At 41.2% G+C, this 23,066-nt stretch overlaps 1 protein-coding gene across 3 annotated transcripts in view; it reads left to right on the top strand.

Annotated features, from left to right (window-relative positions):
• Positions 1-1,566: 1,566 nt before the first annotated feature.
• The window catches only part of LOC106567450 (voltage-dependent N-type calcium channel subunit alpha-1B), a 225,761-nt gene continuing 204,261 nt past the window's right edge, over positions 1,567-23,066 (top strand). For all 3 annotated transcript variants that reach the window (XM_082955416.1, XM_082955417.1, XM_082955415.1), the window contains exons 1-2: positions 1,567-1,787; positions 7,722-7,861. In XM_082955416.1, the coding sequence (XP_082811542.1) occupies positions 1,773-1,787; positions 7,722-7,861 (155 nt within the window). In that variant the 5' untranslated portion in view covers positions 1,567-1,772. The remainder of the gene's footprint in view (positions 1,788-7,721; positions 7,862-23,066) is intronic.

Here is a 23,066-nt window from a genome sequence, read left to right as displayed (position 1 = left end):
CAGGCGGCCAAAGGATGTACAAGCAGTCGATGGCTCAGAGAGCCAGGACAATGGCCATATACAACCCTAACCCTGTCAAACAGAACTGCTTCACTGTCAACCGATCCTTGTTCATTTTTCGAGAGGACAATCTCATTAGGAAGTATGCTAAGCGAATAACCGAATGGCCATATCCTTTCCGAACCCAAAACCAGGGTACACATTGGTATTTGTATAACGCACATATCCTTATTTGACAAGCACGCATTGGTAGATTTTCATTAAGAAACATGACACAGGGAGTGAAGAGCTTTTATTTTATTTCAAGATGTCTGCTTTTACTGAACATGACAAATGTATGCCCTTTGTCACCATTTCTAAGCTCATCTGTAAGCGTACTCAATCGATTATTACATTATAGGAAGTATGATTATTCTGGTGTAAATGATTAGTTCATTAAACCTTTTGCTTAACCCAGGTACACCTGTCACTCAGTGTTCTGCCTGATTGGACACGAGAAAGGATTCTTCTCCAATAATAGTGTTAGTATACAGTTTAATGACTTGGCAAGATGTCCTATGTACCGTGTACACACTCACGAATTGTGCACTACTGCGTTTTACTTCAAACATATTTGGTTGTAATTCGCAATTGCTAACTACCTATTCGCTAGATTGTTTTCAGTTTCAATTGTAAATGAGCGAGTTTAATCTCTACAATATGTATGTATTTTTTTTTCTCTCAGCGCTTGCTTCTCTTGGATTAGGGATCGTTTTTTAATTCACCTTCTCTGTATTCCGTCTCGTTTGCACATTGCCTGTTTGTTAGCAGTGTCATTTCAACTGTTGCTGTTCACCAATTTGTCCGTTTCCATGGTAAGGTGAGCGTCCAGTGAGTTGGAGACCGCTGGCTCAGGTTGTAAAGCTCCTCGCCTAAAGGGCAGATTCCACCATTAATTTTTCGTATTTGTTTACTCAGTCGAGGAAGGCTCGGTTTGGCCTTTTTTGCAAGGGCAAAGTGCAGTGTTAGGCTTCTGGCGGGCCCTGGGCACACGATTCTAGGATGATGGGTCAGTAAAGCCTTCCCATTCCTCCCCGACTCGCTATTCCACAAAGGCCTCCCCCCGCGGCGAATGACCAGAAAAAAAATTGGTAGAATGATTCAACCATAGAAAACGGATTGAAATGGTAACCCAAGGATAGCTCTACAGCCCAGGCTCCTAGCAACACTGCATGGGCAGAGTATGGTCTATTATTGTAGTGTGTGGGATTAGCCTACTATCTTTTATTTATGTCCATATGTAGCCATGCTGTGTGAGTTAGGCTATCTATTGGACTCCTGTTCAGTCAATGTCATTAATTGGTTAACTGAGCTCAATGAGTCAGTGACTTCCTAAAGCTGAATATATGTTCTGCTCTGCTCACCCAAATAGATCAATCTGTTCTGTGGCACCTCAGGTGGGTGGTGGCAGTGGGACTGTTTTAGTGGTGCTCATTGTACACAAACACTGTTGAGGCAACTCTCACCAGCCTTTACACAATTTGGGTATTTGCCTATCTTTTTAAAATCTAGGTTATTCTATGTCAATACAGAGATATTTACCGCTATGGGTTAAGACTATGATACTTACATGTCGGAGTTAATGTTTTTTTTACTGTGCATGAAATCCTCTGTCATGGCTTGTGTTCCTTAACCTGCACACTCCGTTTGAGTACTTGATCCTGGCCACCATCATCGCCAACTGCATCGTACTGGCTCTGGAGCAGCACCTACCAGCCAATGACAAGACCCCCATGTCAGAACGTCTGGTAAGACACTCATCACGCTGGGTCCCAAATGGATGGTTGTGTACCAAATGGCACCCTATTCCCCATTGTCTTCCGTCAGATGGTGTCATTCTAACAAGACACACAGGAGCCAGAGTGGACAATGTAAGGAATATGATTCCATTTGGGACACAGGCTATGATAACTATACCTATCACACTTTCTATAACTTTACTTAGTACTCCAATGTATATACTTATACAGTATTGTCTTCTGTTTGTTTGCTGTAAAAGTGTAGAATGTTTGTTCTTTTTGCTCATTTTGAGCTTTCCACCACTTGAGCTCAGTGATGAGGCAGCCCAGTCAGCCCTAAACAACACCCCTCAGAGGGCCCTGAGTTCCAGGCACACCTCCAGTACATGGGAGAGCAGCACCACTTCCTCATTAGTGTCTGGAAGCATGGAGATGTGTGTGTCTCCCCCTCCTCCTAACTATCATTCTGTAAGTCAGTTGAGCCTCACACTGAGCAGGCTTTGATCCCCCCTTCTCCTCCACAGGCCCCTTGTTCCCCCGCCTACTCACATGCGTAGCTTAAACCCCCGTTTGAACTCTGCCAGTCGAGTCATTAAACCAATGCCGTTTAAGCTGTGAAAAGCTTAAATGGCATCTTTTCACTTTAAGCTGTAAAAGAATGAAGCCGGAGGGGCTGCCACGTAGCCATTGGAGGATTGTGGTGCTGTTTCTCTAACACAGCGTCTTCAGTCAAGACACGCATAGAATAGCATTACATTGTTCAGCACTTAGCTCACAGATTGGTCTTACGGATTTTTGGACTCCTGGGAGTCTGTATAAAATAGAGGAAAAGGCATAAAAGGCTCTGCTGCAACAGCTTGGCGAGATAAGGTTAATGACTCCCCTCAAATGCAGCCACCTGCTCCTGTTCTCAATTATCTCTGTAATTGTGATGCAACATCAGCAGTGGTGTAGTGGCACAAGAAAACACAAGGTACTCGACACCTGAGAAACTGATTAGTGTTGAGAGAGAATATACAACTCCCCTCTTCCTTTCTTCCTCCTTCCCCTCAAGAAGAAACATGGAATACCAGCATCTTTTATGGTCCAGGGTGAATAGATTGAGGTGTGTCTGTTAAGTGGAGCGCATGATAATAGAACATTGTCAACAGGCGTTGTTGTTCAGATCCATAGCAGAGTTTTACCTTCATGGTCCCCTGTGATTTCCCCTCTGCCCCTCCAGAGGCATTTACTTTAGATGGAGTGTTCATTATTCATGAGCATTTGACATCTATACCTTATGTTAACAAACAGTCTACTGTACTACATAATGCATTTATGGATGGACCCTCAAGCCTAGCCATTATAAACTCAGCAAAAAAACAAATGCCCCTTTTTCAGCACCCTGTCTTTCAAAGATAATTAGTAAAATTCCAAATAACTTCACAGACCTTCATTGTAAAGGGTTTAAACACTGTTTGCCATGCTTGTTCAATGAACCATAAACAATTAATGAACATGCATCTGTCGAACGGTGGTTAAGACACTAACCACTTACAGACGGTAGGCAATTAAGGTCACAGTTATGAAAACTTAGGACACTAAAGAGGCCTTTCTACTGACTCTGAAAAACACCAAAAGGAAGATGCCCAGGGTCCCTGCTCATCTGTGTGAATGTGCCTTAGGCATGCTGCAAGGAGGCATGAGGACTGCAGATGTGGCCAGGGCAATAAATTGCAATGTCTGTACTGTGAGACACCTGAGACAGCGCTACAGGGAGACAGGATGGACAGCTGATGGTCCTCGCAGTGGCAGACCATGTGTAACAACACCTGCACAGGATCGGTACATTCGAACATTACACCTGCGGGACAGGTACAGGATGGCAACAGCAATTGCCCTAGTTAGACCAGGAAGGCAACATCCCTTCCTCAGTGCTCAGATTGTCCACAAAAGGCTGAGAGAGGCTGAACTGAGGGCTTGTAGGCCTATTGTAAGGCAGGTCCTCACCAGACATCACCAGCAACAGCGTCACCTATGGGCACAAACCCACCGTCGCTGGACCAGACAGGACTAGTAAAAAGTGCTCTTCACTGATGAGTCATGGTTTTGTCTCACTAGGGGTGATGGTCGGATTCGGGTTTATCGTCAAAGGAATGAGGCCTGTACTCTAGAGTGGGATTGATTTGGAGGTGGAGGGTCCGTCATGGTCTGGGGTGGTGTGTCACAACATCATCGGACTGAGCTTGTTGTCATTGCAGGCAATCTCAACGCTGTGCGTTACAGGGAAGACATCCTCCTTCCTCATGTGGTACCCTTCCTGTAGGCTCATCCTGACATGACCCTCCAGCATGACAATGCCACCAGCCATACTGCTCGTTCTGTGCGTGATTTCCTGCAAGACAGGAATGTCAGTGTTCTGCCATGGCCAGCAAAGAGCCCTAATCTCAATCCCATTGAACACGTCTGGGACCTGTTGGATCGGAGGGTGAGGGCTAGGGCCATTCCTCCCAGAAATGTCTGAGAACATGCAGGTGCCTTGGTGGAAGAGTGGGGTAACATCTCACAGCAGGAACTGGCAAATCTGGTGCAGTCCATGAGGAGGTGCACTGCAGTACTTAATGCAGCTAGCTGGTGGCCACCACAGATACTGACTCTTCCTTTTGATTTGACCCCCCCTTTGTTCAGGGACACATTATTCCATTTCTGTTAGTCACATGTCTGTGGAACTTGTTCCGTTTATGTCTGTTGTTGAATCTTACGTTCATACAAATATTTACACATGTTAAGTTTGCTGAAAATAAACGCAGTTGACAGTGAGAGGACGTTTCTTTTTTTTTACTGAGTTCATAAGGCTTGGCATAGCATTGTTTTGTCTGCTATCTCTTATAGCAGACAGAGATGCATAGATGTCAGTCTTAATGCTCTTCATTAGTGTCTTTCCTTACAATAAAGCCCTGAGAGCCTCAGGCCTGTGTGGTCTTACATTTTAGTCATTTAGCAGACGCTCTTATCCAGAGTGACTTACAGTAGTGAATGTATACATTTCATTTCATGCATTTTTTTTTTTTGTATTGGTCCCCCGTGGGAATCGAACCCACAACCCTGGCGTTGCACACACCATGCTGGCGTGGCAAACCCCATGCTCTACCAACTGAGCCACAGGGAAGTCTTCATAGTCAGCGGGAGGCCCAGAATCACTTCACTGACTGAACAACAAACCAGTTATTTAAAACAATTTAATTTGCCGTACCATTCTGTTAGTGACGATCATTTAACAGGTCTATTATTTTACTAGTTTGTTGATTGTTGTTAGATCTTACCGTACAGTTAGTGAAAAGCTCACATACCCTTTAGCCTGTCAAACTCATTTGTGATTATTTGCATTGGTGGTTGAGTTCATAGAGCTGTAGAGAGAGAGAGGTAAGTTACTGTAAGGCGTGCAATATTCTCTGCTGGTGCCTGTGTGAGTGAACAGGGCCTCAGGTAGAGGTCGACCGATTATGATTTTTCAACACCGATACCGATTATTGGGGCACCAAAAAAAGCCGATACCGATTAATCTGTCTTATTTATATATGTATATATATATTTATTTTTTAAATATTTGTATTTTTTTAATATATATTTTTTTACATTTATTAATTTATTTGTAATAATGACAATTACAATACTGAATGAATACTTATTTTAACTTAATTTAATACATCAATAAAATCAATTTAGCCTCAAATAAATAATGAAACATGTTCAATTTGGTTTAAATAATGCAAAAACAAAGTGTTGGAGAAGAAAGTAAAAGTGCCATGTAAAAAAGCTAACTTTTAAGTTCCTTGCTCAGAACATGAGAACATATGAAAGCTGGTGGTTCCTTTTAACATGAGTCTTCAATATTCCCAGGTAATACGTTTTAGGTTGTAGTTATTATAGGACTATTTCTGTCTCTACCATTTGTATTTCATATACCTTTGACTATTGGATGTTCTTATAGGCACTTTAGTATTGCCAGCGTAACAGTATAGCTTCCGTCCCTCTCCTCGCCCCTACCTGGGCTCGAACCAGGAACACATCGACAACAGCCACCCTCGAAGCATCGTTACCTATCGCTCCACAAAAGCCGCGGCCATTGCAGAGCAAGGGGAACAACTACTCCAAGTCTCAGAGCGAGTGACGTCACCGATTGAAACGTTATTAGCGCGCACCCCGCTAACTAGCTAGCCATTTCACATCGGTTACACGAGCCTAATCTCGGGAGTTGATAGGCTTGAAGTCATAAACAGCTCAATGCTTGAAGCATTGCGAAGACCTGTTGGCAAACGCACGAAAGTGCTGTTTGAATGAATGCTTACGAGCCTGCTGCTGCCTCAGTCAGATTGCTCTATCAAATATCAAATCATAAACTTAATTATAACATAACACACAGAAATACGAGCCTTTGGTCATTAATATGGTCGAATCTGGAAACTATCGAAAATTCGAAAACAAAATGTTTATTCTTTCAGTGAAATACAGAACCGTTCCGTATTTTACCTAACGGGTGGCATCCCTAAGTCTAAATATTGTTGTTACATTGTACAACCTTCAATGTTATGTCATAATTATGTACAATTCTGACAAATTAATTACGGTCTTTGTTAGGAATAAATGGACTTCACACAGTTCGCAACGAGCCAGGCGGCCCAAACTGCTGCATATGCCCTGACTGCTTGCATGGAACGCAAGAGAAGTGACACAATTTCCCTAATTATAAGAAATTCATGTTAGCAGGCAATATTAACTAAATATGCAGGTTTAAAAATATATACTTGTGTATTGATTTTAAAGAAAGGCATTGATGTTTATGGTTACCTTTGGTGCAACGACAGTGCTAAATCATCACCCGTTTGGCGAAGTAGGCTGTGATTCGATGAGAAATTAACGGGCACCGCATCGGTTATATGCAATGCAGGACACGCTAGATAACTACACATGGTTGATGATATTACTAGTTTAACTAGTGATTATGTGAAGATTGATTGTTTTTTTATAAGTTTAATGCTAGCTAGCAACTTACCTTGGCTTCTTGCTGCCCTCGCGTAACAGGTAGTCAGCCTGCCACGCAGGCTCCTCGTGGAGTGCAATGTAAGGCAGGTGGTTAGAGCGTTGGACTAGTAACGGAAGGTTGCAAAAACGAATCCCCGCGCTGACAAGGTAGAAATCTGTCATTCTGCCCCTGAACAAGGCAGTTAACCCACCGTTCCTAGGCTGTCATTGAAAATAAGAATGTGTTCTTAACTGACGTGCCTAAAAGGTGTAAAAAATTAAATTAACAAAATCGGCCAAATCGGTGTCCAAAAATACCGATTTCCGATTGTTATGAAAACTTGAAATTGGCCCTAATTAATCGGCCATTCCGATTAATCGGTTGACCTCTAGCCTCAGCAGTTAAGTGACATGTCATACGTGTCTGATCCAGCACTTTTTTTGAACAAGAGCAAGGGTCATCCTATTTGAAAATTGTTTTTTGTTAAAGATCTTCATGCCACTCCATTGGTTTCATTGTTTTAATGTTTTGTTAAATATATTTAGCAGGAAGCCAATCACTAATAGCCCTATTGGAGACTAAAAAGCCTCATCAAATTATAGTTGTGTAAATTGTAATCATACTAATTTGCTGTCAATTAGTATTATTTGTTAAGAGTGAAATGTAAGCTTTTATGTTACGCAGGTGATATGTTAGTATGAATGCGTTAATCTCACTGATTGAAAATGGTATCCAAGATTGCAGTTTGTCTTCTGGTGCAGGGTATGTTTTCACTTCCCCTCTTTCCTTCTCCTCTTTTTATCCACGAAGAGAGGGTTGCATTCCTCGACCCATTCTCCACATGCTGGTAGAAAAGTAAAAGAAACAATCCCCCTTCTCTTTCCCCCTCTCTTCTGCCATGCTTCATTTCCCTCTCCCTTGTTCCCTGTCTCTCTCTGCAGGATGACACAGAGCCCTACTTTATTGGAATATTCTGTTTCGAGGCTGGCATTAAGATTATCGCCTTGGGCTTTGCATTTCACAAAGGCTCGTACCTCCGCAACGGCTGGAACGTAATGGACTTTGTGGTCGTCCTCACTGGGTGAGTCCTGGGCCTGCCGTGTGTGTGTGTGTGTGTGTGTGTGTGTGTGTGTGTGTGTGTGTGTGTGTGTGTGTGTGTGTGTGTGTAGATTTGTTCATGTCCATGCTTATTTGTATGCGTTTTATGAGTGCGTATGGGACACATTCCTTAGTGGTGCATTTGCCTGGAATTTGCCTTTTCCACCATTGCGCTATACTTAATGATTAACACTGTCCTACAAAGAATATTAATGCAAAGCAACCGAAAGTGATGTTTAAATAAAAAATTCTAATTCTGTTATACCAATGTATTGTTGAATATTGCTCATGAAATGTGCTCATTAGTCTTTGTTTTGACTCTCCCTTTATGATGCAAGGGCTCAGTGGAAGCTCGAGGTAATAGGCTAACTCGGCCAAAGGTAAAAATGAGGAAATTCAGTGATACAGCACAGTTTTGGATGGATGCTCTGAGTGCCATAAGTTCAAAGTCTGGGGTCGACTCTTAGTCCGGCTGTGCTGAGAGAGAGTGTCTGGCTGGCAAGGTGACACTAGCCAGAGGACTTTGGAGAGCCGTAATGGCTCGGTCTCTGATTGAGCCCAGATGGGTGAGAGGGTAGAGCTACTGTAACTATGTGGAGCAGTGATGCGGTACCAACACAGTATAATCACCTCTGAGAAGTGGACCAGCCAGGTCATCAGCTAGAATAACATCCTCTCAGGGTGTATCATACTCCACTGCTATAGGGAGCCAGGCACAGGCCTACAAATGCAACAGTTATTCTGTTACTGCTTTTTATTTCTCTGTTGCTCTTGCCGGTAGTAAACTTTGCCTTTGCTTTGTTCAATTTATGAGTGGCAATGTATTGTGCCAGCTTGTTGTTATAAGTAGTTTGGATAAGATTTATGGTCTAAATAATGGCCATTCCGGAAAGTCGATAAACAAATAAATCAAGCTGGATACTGAAGCTGGTAAGTAATGAAGAGTGAGAGAGAGCGGGGAAGGGAGTGGGAGAAACAGTGTGGCTGTTGATGTAGTCTTCGTCTTGTCCCCCTCCCCTACACACACACACACCTCTCATAAGTCATCAGTAGCGTTATTTTATTTTAGAGCGCATTTACAATGTGAAATGTCTTATCTTAGGCAGCCCCGCTGCCTTTATAGAAAAAAAACAATGGCATTGAACTACAATGAATAAAAATATAAAAGCAACATGTACAGTTTTGGTCCCATGTTTCACCAGCTTATAGACAAGATCCCAGACATTTTCCATGCGCACAAAAAGTCAATTTTTCTAAAATGTTGTGCTGCTTGTGCTGGGGACAATAAAAGGCCACTCAAAAATGTGCATTTTGTCACACAATACAATGCCAGAGATGTTTTGAGGGAGCATGCAATTGGAATGCTGACTGCAGGAATGTCCATCAGAGCTGTTGCCAGAGAACTGACTGTTGATTTCTCTACCATAAGCCGCCTCCAACATCATTTTAGAGAATGTGGCAGTATGTCCAACCAGCCTCACAACCGCACACGCCGTGTATGTCAATTGTAGGCAAGCGGTTTGCTGATGTCAACGTAAACAGAGTGCCCCATGGTGGCAGTAGGGTTAAGGTATGGGCAGCCATAAGCTACAGACAACGAACACAATTGCATTTTATCGATGGCAATTTGAATGCAGAGATACCGTGACAAGATCCTGAGTCCTATTGTCATTCATTCGCCTCCATCACCTCATGTTTCAGCATGATAATGCTCAGCTCCATAGCGCAAGGATCTGGACACAATTCCTGGAAGCTGAAAATGTCCCAGTTCTTCCATGGCCTGCATACTCACCAGACATGACACCCATTGTTTGTGATGCTCTGGATCGACGTGTGTGACAGCGTGTTCCAGTTCCTGCCAATATCCAGAAACTTCGCACAGCCATTAAAGAGGAGTGGGACAACATTCCAGAGCCCACAATCAACAGCCTGATCAACTCTATGCGAAGGAGATGTGTTGCGCTGCATGAGGCAAATGGTGGTCACACCAGATACTGGTTTGGTTTTCTGATTCACATCCCTAACTTTTATTTGTTTTTGTAATTTTTTTTTAAGGTATTTGTGACCAACAGATGCATATTTGTATTCCCAGTCATGTGAAATCCACAGATTAGGGCCTAATGAATTTATTTCAATTTACTGATTTCCTTATGAACTGTGACTCAGTAAAATCGTACATTTTTGCATGTTGAGTTTATATTTTTGTTCAGTGTACAGCTCTGGAAAAAATTAAGAGACCACTGCAAAATTATCCGTTTCTCTGGTTTTACATTTTATACGTATGTGTTTGGGTAAAATCAGAACGTGTTTTATTCTATATACTACTGACAACATTTCTCCCAAATTCCAAATAAAAATATTGTCATTTACAGCATTTATTTGCAGAAAATGCAAACTGGTCAAAATAACAAAAAAAGAGTTACACATGGGATAAACAAACATACAGTCAATAACACAATATATACATCTGTATACAGTGTGTGCAAATGAAGTAAGGATGAAGGAAAAAAAAAGTTAACTATTTGGTTGTAATATCATCACCTCTTGAAGAGCATAGTCAGACCTACAAATTTCAGATTATTCCATGCAAAACAATTGAGCACATTTAGCTGTCAGTTGTACAGCAAGTAACTGCATGCTTTTCATGATCAGTAAACATCAATTGATCATGTCATTTCAGATACGTAGGGTAGCCTCACAATAGCTCTCAATATTGGCCACCATTTATTGGATATTTGAGTGATATAAAAGTGAACTATACCTGAGTGGTTTATGTTAATTTACCATCTTTTGAGGGCTCTGCCTGTCAAGCAGCAGAAGAGCGCATTTGCCATGATACTGTTAGCTGATAATGTTTACTTTGCAAGCTACCAGTAACATGTTGTACAGTTGGCTAAACATATAGTGGTAAGTAGACCTAAATGTACTTTTTTTTTCTCCAACCAATGTAGGCCTACCTAGCAAAGTTAGCTAACATGATCCCCTTTTCAACATTGTAAATGTTTAATTACGATTGCTGCTGACAGACATGATATAGGCTACATTGATTGATTGCAGGACCACTTCAAATTTGATAGCTAGCTAATAACAGATCACGTAAATATGGCTAGGTAAAAAGCAAACTTTCAGGGGATAAACTAGATGACTATATCCATTGTTTGATTTGCTTGCTATCTACGTATAGTGGTGATGATAGTAGTTCGACTGTCAACTTTTTACCAGGATGTCAAGCTCTTTCCAAAAGCCTAATCTCTGAAGCAAGCTAAATGATGTTTGCTTAGCTAGCTACATGCCAAATGGATAAGGTACCGTCACATATCTGAAATTACATGATCATTGATGTTTACTGATCATAAAAAGCATGCAGTTACTTGCTGTGTAACTCTGAAAATGTGCACAATTGTTTTGCATGGAATAATTGGAAATGTGTAGGTTTGACTATGCTCTTCAAGAGGTGACCGAGCTGCCAACTTTTGAAGAAAGCTTTGAGAGAGATTTGCTAAGAATGAGAATTGTTCCACTGATCAGAATAAATACAGTAACTAGATAATAAAATCTCCTGAAGACAAGATTACATAAATCTTCCCCTACACCCTAACCAAATAATGTTTCTATTTATTGACCCCCCCCCCTAGAATAAAACGTACAAACTGGTTGGCAAAATTATTTTCATAGTTAAAAATCAGATCACCCTACCAAAATTCCCTGCTAAAACATACTGGCAATTTGTCTGCTGCCTTGTCGTTGTCACAGCCTAAATGCTAATCACAAAAAGAGGGGACTAATGCAAGTGTGGATTAAATCGACTTTAGTACATGCTGTCAAAAGGCTGCATTCTGCAATAGGGATGGGAGTAAGCGCAATCTAATTTTGTTGATAAAACAGTGCTACCCAGTCACGGCCGGCTGCGACAGAGCCTGGCCTCGAACCAGGATCTCTGGTGGCACACTGCGCCACTCTGGTGGCCCATCATTTTTTTAAGTTAACATGCTGACTATACAATGGACAAATTAGAAAAATGTATTAGTACTTTTCTTTGCATGAGATATGAGGTCAAATGTGTGTTTCACGCCAATGCGTGAGAGTCGGCAGCTCTGATGATAACAAAAATATAAACGCAACATGTAAAGTGTTGGTCCTATGTTTCAAATCAAATTTTATTTGTCAAATGCGCCGAATAAAACAGGTGTAGACCTTAGTGAAATGCTTACTTACAAGCACTTAACCAACAATTCTGTTGTAAGAAAAATAAGTGTTAAGTAAAAAATAGTTAAGTAAAATTCTAATAAATAAATAAATAAATAAATAAAAGTAACAAATAATTAAAGAATAGCAGTAAAATAACAATGGTGGGGCTATATACAGGGGGTACTGGTTCTGTACCTAGACTTGGCGCTCCGGTACTGCTTGCCATGCGGTAGCTGAGAGAACAGTCTATGACTAGGGTGGCTGGAGTCTTTGACAATTTTTAGGGCCTTCCTCTGGCACCGCCTGGTATAGAGGTCCTGGATGGCAGGCAGCTTGGCCCCAGTGATTTACTGGGCCATACGCACTACCCTCTGTAGTTCCTTGCGGTCGGAGGTCGAGCAGTTGCCATACCAGGCAGTGATGCAACCAGTCAGGATGCTCTCGATGGTGTAGCTGTAGATATTTTTGAGAATCTGAGGACCCATGCCAAATCTTTTCAGTCTCCTGAGGGGGAATCAGCTTTGTCGTGCCCTCTTTATGACTGTCTTGGTGTGTTTGGACCATGTTAGTTTGTTGGTGATGTGGACACCAAGGAACTTGAAGCTCTCAACTTGCTCCACTACAGCCCCGTCGATGAGAATGGGGGCGTGCTCGGTCCTCCTTTTCCTGTAGTCCACAATCATCTCCTTTATCTTGATCACGCTGAGGGAGAGGTTGTTATCCTGGCACCACACGGCCAGGTCTCTGACCTCCTCGCTATAGGCTGTCTCATCTTTGTCGGTGATCAGGCCTACCACTGTTGTTATCGGCAAACTGAATGATGGTGTTGGAGTCATGCCTGGCCATGCAGTCATGAGTGAATAGGGAGTACAGGAGGGGCATGAGATAAAATAAAAGATTCCAGAAATGTTCCATACACGAAGCTTATTTGTCTCATATTGTGCAAAAATGTGTTTAAATCCCTGTTAGTGAAGATTTCTCCTTTGCCAAGATTGTGGGTAAAAACGAATTTTGGTTTGCTGGCTCCCGAGTAGATGGGTCTATGCCCTCCCATGCCCACCCATGGCTGTGCCCCAGCCCGGTTATGTGAAATCCATAAATTAGGGCCTAATACATTTATTTCAATTGACTGATTTCCTTCTATGAACTGTAATTCAGTAAAATCTTAAATTGTTGCATTTATTTTTTTGTTCAGTATAGTTAACATTTCACAATCCCTTTAAAGTGCACGCAGTTGTGAATGGTTTTAGCAGAGCTGTGGGTCTTCTTGCCCCCTAGCAGAGTATGTGATCGGAGCAGAGCTGGAGCGAGGAGCTTGCTCAATTTGACTGGAGAGTAAACCGAGTTTCCCAAAGGGTGGAGCGCCGTCCTCCCCAATTTCGCATCCAGTAGTGCTCCAGTAGCGCTCACTTCACGAGCTCAGGGAATGCCCGGGCCAGCATGCATTTGTAGTCTAGTTGTGTGCCGCTATAACCCCTTACTTTAGCTACTGTCATCTAGTATGCAAAATATTTTCATGAAGAATCTGATAAAACACACAGATGAAAAATCAAGGTGACTCGCAAAGATGAGGAGGACCAAGAGCAAGAGACGCAGTACGGTGTTGTGTCCACAACTAAAGAATCATTGTGGAATCTGAAAAGACTGGTATGCTGAAAGAATGGTGTACTTGCACATGCTAACAAAAAGGAACGAAGTGGGTAGCTAGCTAAGTGTGTCATTGTAGCAAAGTATTTATAAACAAAAAATCACATCTCTTAAAAGTTTCGTTCATTTTCGTTCTATTATCTGTACAATAGGCCATCAGTGATTTTGGCCCAATAGTGCTGGCATATTGCCTCTTTCAAGGAGCTTTCCTTTTTGGTAGGGTTATTTTACCTAAAATCCTTTTTAGGCCTACCTACAGAAACATGTAAAATGAATAACTACGCATCCCTGCCCAGGTATTCTCCGCTGCTCTCCATGAGCCTGAAGCTACAGACTCTGGCCAAACTCATGTTTCCAAAAGGCCATTTATGTTTAATTTGTAATGAGTTCTAAGTAAGTCATAACCTATATGTGTAATGTATAGACTATAATGATTTAATACAACAAAATGTTGTTTGACTGCTAAGCGCTTAGCATTCAACTGTCAGCCTAGTGTCACACTCGCAAATGCTTCACAATTTATTTATTTGTATGCTTTTGCCTAAATAATTATTTTTCGTTCCTTAGGCTACCTGTCTGGCTCCTGACCTATTTAGTGTTCATATGCTGTTTAATATGACATATAGCCTATTTGAAATGAGAGCTACTTAGTCACCTTCTCCTGTTTATTAAAATAATTTTAATTCAAATCGTTTGGTTTCAATACTTCAAAACCAAATGGTAGGTCCAGGTAGTCACAAAAATAGATGGGTGTTGGTTAAATGGTGAATTTGGAGCTGCAGTTTTTTTTCTCCTTTGAACAAGGAGTGGTTTTTAGCAGAGTGGTTGGGAAGGACGTAGAGTGCCGGAGCGGTATTTCCGCCCTCACAGCTTTGCTCACATACTCTGTCCACCAGCAGGAAAAGCAAATGCTCTACACCTTATTGTGACGTTTTATTGAAAACGACCTTTCAAATACTGTTGTTCATTATAACACAGGCTTGGAGGGGTTATCCATTTCTATCTAGTAATTTTAGAATCACCCAAGTTTGGTAGCCTATGCTGTTGGATGCAACACCTTCTGGCCATGGTTGTTCATGTGGTGGTTGCAATGTATCTATCACTGATCAAACATTCACCTGAACATTCTCATAAAACGGTCTGCGGGAGAAGAGTTTGGTACAAGGACAGACAACATTTTTACATTCAAATCTGATTGGATACAGTATTTGAATAGTGAAATATCCGACTCAATTTAACTCCAGAGTTGCTTTTTTCTTCAGAAGACACTAAAACCGGGGACTGTCCCCAGGAGATTAGGGACATTTGGTTGCCCTACCTTAAAATGTACATGCTAATTTTTACTTGTATGTTTTAGCTGTTGTATTGCGCGCACCATTTAAGAAACCAACCTCTTCAATGCTAGCTTAGCCACCCACACTGCTGTAACCGTGGGCTAACTCTGTCAATATAGTCTTCTGCTCTTAAGGAAAGAGCTCCTTCCAAAATTGTGTTCCTTGGGACAGTGGCAGAGGTTTTTAATCTTTCTTGATCAGGCATCAGCATCTGCTAATAAGATAATACATCTGCCCTGGGTGCCACAGGCCTAATTAAACCTCTTCAGCGTCTGATCCCGTTAGCGGGATCAAAATCCAGCGAAAAATCATATCGCCAATTAGCATTAAAAAAAAATCATAATTAAAAAAAATAATAATAATATATATATTTTTTTTTTTATAGATACACCTCTCCTGAATCGACCTACGTCGTCCGATTTCAAAAAGGTTTTACAGGAAAAGCAAATCATTAGATTATATTAGATGAGTCCATTGTAAAAAGCAGCTTCATAGCCATTTTCCGACCAACCACTTGCATCACATATAATCAAAAAACAGCTAAATGCAGCACTAACCTTTTACAAACTTCATCAGATGGCACCCCTAGGACATCATGTTATACAATGCATGCATTCTTTTGTTCAATAAAGGTCATATTTATATATAAAAACAGCATTTTACATCTCTGTCTGACGTTGACTACATAATTTCCCCTCAAAAGCGTCCCGGTAAACAATGCTACATTTCCCTAAATTACTATCCTATAACGATTTTTTAAATGTATATTGTCAATCTAACATTTATAGATGAATATCTCTTGAGAACACCCGTCATACCAGATTTTAAATTAACTTTACTGGGTAATCACACTTTGCGATAAAAGGAGATGCGATACTCAGAAAATTAGCTAATATACAGAGCTCGGCGCCATCTTGGAAAGAATCTCATGTCACATCTTATCTTGTATAATATTGTCAATAATCGCCTACCTTTAGTTGTCTTCATCAGAAAGCATCCCAGGTCCACAACAGATGTATTTTCGGTCAAAAAGTCCATACTTCACGTTCCATTAGCCTGATGTTGGTAGCGCGTCCTATGGCTCTCTCCAAGCGCAGCTCTGAAGTTCATAATAAATGCAATGCTCGCGCATGTAGGTTCGTTCAAACATGTCAAACGTTGTATAAAATAAATCTTCAGGGCCTCTAACACCAAGAGAGCCAATAAGATTCGAGGGGGATGATGTCATGGCCTTTAAAACCGTATCCAAAGGTGGGGGCAGACATGGCCGCCGGCGTCATAATGGTGATGGCCCATCCCCTGTGACCAATTTCAAACTCGTGTCATTCACTGAGTTTTGACTCTATAAGGCTCAAACCACTGTGAAAGGACTGGCGACATCTAGTGGAAGCAATAGGAAGTGCTCACTGAACCATGGTTAACGGTGTGATTAATAAGGAAAGATGAGAAGTCGAGTCCACAATTCAGAATTCCACTTCCTGTTTCAATCGGTCTCGGGGTTTTGACTGCCATTTGAGTTCTGTTATACTCACAGACACCATTCAAACAGTTTTAGAAACTTTAGAGTGTTTTCTATCCATATATAATAAGTATATGCATGCCCTATCTTCTGAGTTTGATTAGTAGGCCGTTGAAAATGGGAACGATTTTTTTTCAAAATGCGCTGTGGCGCCCCCTATCCTACGGTATCCTCAAGAGGTTTTAATAGAGTACAGAGCCAAGAACACTGACAACTGAAAGAACTGACCTGGAGCCAAAACAGCCAACCACAACTCTGGACCTGAGAGTATCCATGACATGTTGAAGAACGTTTATTTTCTTGCTTTAAACATTACATTTACAGTTCTCTGCTGCCAATGACTGGAACGAACTGCAAAAATCACTAAAGCTGGAGACTCTTACCTCCCTCACTAGCTTTAAGCACCAGCTGTCAGAGCAGCTCACAGATCACTGCACCTGTACATAGCTCATCTGTAAATAGCCCATCCAATCTACCTCATCCCCATACTGTATTTTATTTATTTATCTTGCTCCTTTGCACCCCAGTATCTCTACTTGCACATTTATCTTCTGCACATTCTACCATTCGTGTTTAATTACTTCGCCACCATGGCCCATTTATTGCCTTACCGCTCTTATCCTACCTCATTTGCACATGCTGTATATAGATTTTTCTACTGTATTATTGATTGTATGTTTGTTTATTCCATGTGTAACTCTGTTGTTGTACGTGTCGAAATGCTTTGCTTTATCTTGGCCAGGTCGCAGTTGCAAATAAGAACTTGTTCTCAACTAGCCTGCCTGGTTAAATAAAGGTAAAATAAAAACTTTTTGGGTCATTTAACAGACGCTCTTATCCAGAGCAATTAGGGTTAAGTGCCTTGCTCAAGGGCACATCAACAGATTTTTCACCTAGTCTGCTCAGGGATTCAAACCATCAACCTTTCGGTTACTGGCCCAATGCTGTTAACCGCTAGGCTACCTGCCGCCCAGTGTGTTACTGCCTGTCAAATTCACGGGTTCCATCCAATTTAAACTCAGTAACCACATTTTCAGAGAGTAGTACAAATCTTCTGGCGCTGCAAGACTGGATGTTGTGTTTTTGTTGTATTGTTGTTATTATTATTATTAATTATTTATTTAACTAGCTGCACAGGAACATCAAATTACTTACTTAATTTAGAAACCTGGTTCACCGTTTTGATTGAAAAGGCTCCTTGGTCTGTTGAATTTATAACAGAGTAATTAATCAGTTACAATATGTGACGAAGCACTGTGAAAAGGAAGAGAGCTGCTTTCCCGTTTTCTTAGCCAATGCATTTGATTGATAGCCAGCTTTTAATCACAGGAGAGTTATGTGAGATGTGTATGTGTTGACTGAGAGATCTATAATCGGCTGTGTTTTGTTTCCGTCTCTGAGTGCTTGCCAGGTCTGTGCTCCACTGTGCTCCTGTGGTTAGAGCGCCAGCTCCTCTCGTTGTTCATGCTTGGAGACATCCAGGCATCACTTTTATTGATCAAGGCCTCGGTTGGCCTTTTAAAGCCCTTAGCAACAGCATGGCAACCACAATCAAATGTTCTCGCGGTGAGGTCAAAGACTTCACTCTCTGTAAACTACATGCAAGCAAAACATTGGCAGTAGTGTTTGTCATCTGTGTTTGGGCTTGATGATCAAGTCGGACCTCTAAGTGTTATGAATATGAGATGGCCGTTGCTGACTTCAAAGTACTGCTTTCAATCCTTCACCCTTTCATGTGCCTTTTTCATGTAATATGGTCGGACCAACAATCGTGGGCTTCAAAGTGGCAGTAGAGAGAAGCGTGCTAGGGTCAGTCCTGTCTGTTTCAGCACCCAACAGCATAAATTAATCGTCCCTTTGAACCTCTGCCAAACTGTTACCGTATGTCTGGTACTTGTAACTGTTTTGCTCTCACAAAGCTCTACAGGTGATGTGTGCTTGAGATTATATGTGTGTGTGTGTGGTTTGATTTTACTATCCTTCTGGGTACCAGGAGTCGTCACAAGGAAAATTCAGACAAGTGGAGACATTTCACCAGTCCCCACAAGGAAAAAGGCTATTTTTAGGCTTAGGGTTTAAGTTTAGGGTTATGTTTAGTTTTATGGTTAGAGAAAATAGGATTTTGAATGGGAATACATTTTTGGGTCCCCACAAGTATAGTAAAACAAACGTGTGTGTGTGTGTGTGTGTCATCTGTATGTTGCCAGACCTTGGGGCTCTGCTGAATAAGACATGACAGTATGAATGAACCATATGGTGTCGTTTGGAATGGGCGTGCTGTGCTGTCACTGCCTGATGCAAAGTGACACTAAAACGACAGTTTCCGTGTCATCCCTCCTGGTCAGGGCATCAAAATCCCATTTGAAATGTACAGATAGGAGGCTTATTTACGCACCCTGGCTTTGAGGCGTGGCTTTGGAGAGTTGTGCACATGAGTTTGTGCGTGTGTTTCTCTGTCTGCTTAGGCTTACCGGTAGTCATATTACCCCTGGGTGTGTGGCAATCTCTTTCTTTAAATTGCGTCTTTTTATGTCTGCTTCCATCCTCTATGTACAGTAGTCACATCTCTATCACTACATCTCCCTTCCTATTTCCTCTTTCTTGATCTTGTCTTTTTTCATGCTAAAGAGATGGAAATCTTAGGACCCCAGTTAGCATTCTCTAAATAGCAAGCCTAAATTACTTCACTTTGTTTATTGTGTAGTACTTAGACACCTTGTCAGTACTGATGGAGTATCTGAAATGTTTTTCTAACAGGCTCTCTATGGTGTTGTATGTCAAAAACCTTCCAGAGTTTTTTCACCACTTGAGAAAATATTGTAATACTAGCCTCTAATGTTCTGTGCTTCTCCAACTTCTAAAGGGATTATGTAGCTGACGCTGCTGATTTGAAGTCACTTGGAGGTGATTCAGTATGCTATTTAGAGAATGCTAATAGGGATCTCAGGGATGCAAATGCTAAATTGTAGCTAAGAAAACAAACCCATGTCTCGATTCCCTGTTTCTGTTAGTCCATAAGATTAATATAGATTTAGGACTTGGTTGTCCTATGTTTGACTGCAGTAATTCACCTTTCAAACATGCCGGAAAGCATCACCTGTCAAGCAAGATCAAATTTGATGCGAGTTGAATATTGAAACACTGACCAAGGTTGTTCCCGAAACGCGTATGTTTGACCTCAGCTGCCTCATAAGAACATTCAGGAAGTCCTTTTCCAGTTAATATTTACCACACCCACAATGTTCTTTTCACAGAGATCCTACTCTATGTTCCTTATGGTTTGGCTTTTTCTCACATTGACGTGATTTCCCTCTACCTGCTGACTGCTGTGTGCCTAGGGCTGTTGCGGTGACTGTGGCAGTGACTGGTCATGAAGGCAGTCAAATTCCATGCAACCGTTTAGTAACGGTAATTAGGCTTCTCCAAGCTCTGATGCTGCTGATGGTCATTAGTTGCCTACCAAACTTGCTAATTGCCTGGTAGTCAGCACTCCATTATCCCTCTAATCACTCTGACATCAATGCAAATGTATTTGAAAATCTAATCAAACACTTCATGAGAGCAAAATTTTTATAGCCTATGCAATTTTGGGAGAAAACAGAGTGATGGCTGCTAATAAAAAGACGAGGATCGCATTAGCTTTCTGTAGGCTAGGCCTACTATATTTATTTCTCAACTTTCCTAATATTAAGCACATTGCTTATATTTACAACAGGAGAATAATCTACCTGGCTGGCATGAAAATTAACCATGGGGAAAGTGTCCTCCATTCGCCATTTAAGTGCATAGATAACAACATATTTTTTCCCGCTGCCCCTTTTTCGATACAGGTGCATTCTAAATGGGTCCATTCTAAATCTAAACAAATGTCACACATATATTATTTAGTATATGTAAAGACAAGATTAAATCAAGAATAGTCTGATGGGTGACAATATTAGCCTATCAATTATATATTATAACTTGTGATTGATGACCAGCATAAGAAACAATGCCTTTTTTTGCGACTTTTTCTAATCATAGTCGCGCACCTCATGTAGCCTAGCCCATAGGCCTATATGTTTTAATAAGGTTTGTATCACAACTAAAGTGGCAAAATTAACTTCTTAAAATTAAGTACATTAATCCACTTTAGATTTGGTGTAGTGCCTAACTGGCATAAGCAGCGAGTGAGTTTCAATTTTCACCATTAAAAATGCACCTTTTTTAATAAAAGCATGACATGCATAATTGCATTTGTGGTCACTTTTGATAATGGTGTTTTCCCATTAATGGAACATTCAGCTTGTAGCCTACTACCATGTGCGCATTGCTGCGCATTGCTGCGCTTATGTGTAGAAATGGCCTCATAGTTTATCAACATTTTAAGCTAAACGTTCTGTTACGTCAGCCACGTTGCATTAAAAAAGTTTTGATGCTAGTGGTTGTATTCATTTGATCTATAGCATCCCACAACTGTCCCAGACTTTTTGGATTATTTATTTCTCGCACAGAATACAATAGTACTATGGGGGATAGTAGATTGACATAGGCTAGTGCTTTTGTTGTTCGTTAGGCCTACTCATCTTGTTTGCTGACAAAGTGAATGTGGAACGTTCTTTCAATATCTTCAATATGCACCTTGGAATTGGATAAGGACGCAGTTGCATCCCGGATGTGTCTGTCTTCGCTTGCATGTAGCCTGTGTGAAAGACCCGATCACATGACCGAGCCATGTGAGTGAGAGACGCTTCGGATTGTGCAGCACACTCAGGGAGAAGGGCACTCCGGGCTGCAAAAGGCATGTTTTTTTTAGGGTGCATTATGGCCACGAAGGGGATGCCTTGTGAAATTCAAGGCATTATCAAGTGCTTGTCAAATTGTAAATGAGAGACTATTGGAGTGTGTGCAGCATGCGCAAAAACTAAGCAGAGCCCATGCCTTTCAATGAACTTGTTTCAAATCATCATTAGTCTCATCATGCAGCCTTACAATGTATTAAACATCAAAACATATAGCCCAACTAAAGTGACCATTAACTCTAAATGGTGCCTATAGGAGTACCTATTTCTTTGTTAACCGCTCAACACAGAATATCTGCATGTGGGCACTCTCTCAAATCGTTTGGAGAAAATATTTGTTTTATTCTGCTTTGTTCAATTATATTCTTCATACTATAAAATAATGCCACGGAATTATAAGCAAATCTTGTCTCTTAAATGAACCAGTGTAGCCCATAGCCATTTGGCCTAGCCACATCAGGACCTAACATAAGGACAACTCAAGAATATGCTACTATTATAGACTACATTTTCTTAATATCTTGCTTCTTTAGAACTGTCTAAAATAAATGATGGATTTATTGTGAAGGTGTAGGCTATATTACATGGATTTATTATTAGGCATACATAGGACTGTGGTGGTCAATTACCGTTAGACCGACAATTATTTGGTTGACAATCACCGGCTGATGAAATGTTGTGACCGCCACAGGCCTATGTATGCTTAGACATGGGCAGGGGACTGAGCTGGGTTGGTTAGCTGTTGGCTGTGGGACTCTCATGCCTGTCTGCCTGGTACAGCCAGTCTTCAGAAGGCTTAGTGTTCTTTGCTGGAGCGGTTTGGAAATGCTGGTGCGGAACGCCGTTCACCACATTGTAACAGCCTGATACCAGCTCCTCTCCCTGTCAGCTGGCCAATGTGCTCCAGGGGGATCTACACATCTCTCTCTTTTGTTTTTCTTTCACTCATCTCTTTCTCTCATCTCCCTAAATTTTTTTCTTCTGTCTTTCACACACGTGGACACTTACACACATTCTGATTCTCATTCTGTTTCTGCTCAGTCGTCTTTCCGCTGTTTATTTCACCTCCCTCATATCAATTTTAATTAATTTAATTACATTTTAGTGTCACCTGAAGGATACATTTCTATGACTATTGCTTCCAGAGTAGTGACGTCAGAGTTACAGGAGAAGAGCACTGCTAAACGGTGACACCGTGAAATTTCCCCGTGCACCTCATCAAATCTCAGGCGTCCTATAAAAAGCACAGGCTTGTAAATAGGGCCGTAAAATGAAATCAGCATTTTAAACAGGACATCTTTAGGTCATTGATATGGAAATAAAGGTTGTGTTGGTGATGGCATAATAAATAAACCCAAGGACCTTATTGATATTACCATATTTTACACTGCATTTTATATCCAGTGTCTCACCTAGGGCTGTGGCGGTCATGAAATTCTGTCAGCCGGTGATTGTCAAGCGAATAACTGCCGGTCTCACGGTAATTGACCGTTAATTAACATAAAAGCATGTAGTATCTCCTGGCTTCTACGCATAGCCTGAAAGCCACTGATTCAGAGCTTTGGAACATCTACATTTTAAAAAGTCTAGTAAATCCCTTTAATAAAGCCTACACTAACACAAATCCATTTATTTTAGGCAGGTCTAAAGAAACATGATGTGAAGAAAATGTAGTCTATTTGGGCATACTCTGAGTTGTCCTTATGTTAGGTTCTGATC

The sequence above is a fragment of the Salmo salar genome, chromosome 01 (genome assembly GCF_965601325.2).
Source record: "Salmo salar chromosome 01, fSalSal1, whole genome shotgun sequence".
Taxonomy (NCBI): domain Eukaryota; kingdom Metazoa; phylum Chordata; class Actinopteri; order Salmoniformes; family Salmonidae; genus Salmo; species Salmo salar.
Note: the sequence above shows the minus strand (reverse complement) of the source record. Positions and strands in the feature narration are given on the sequence as shown.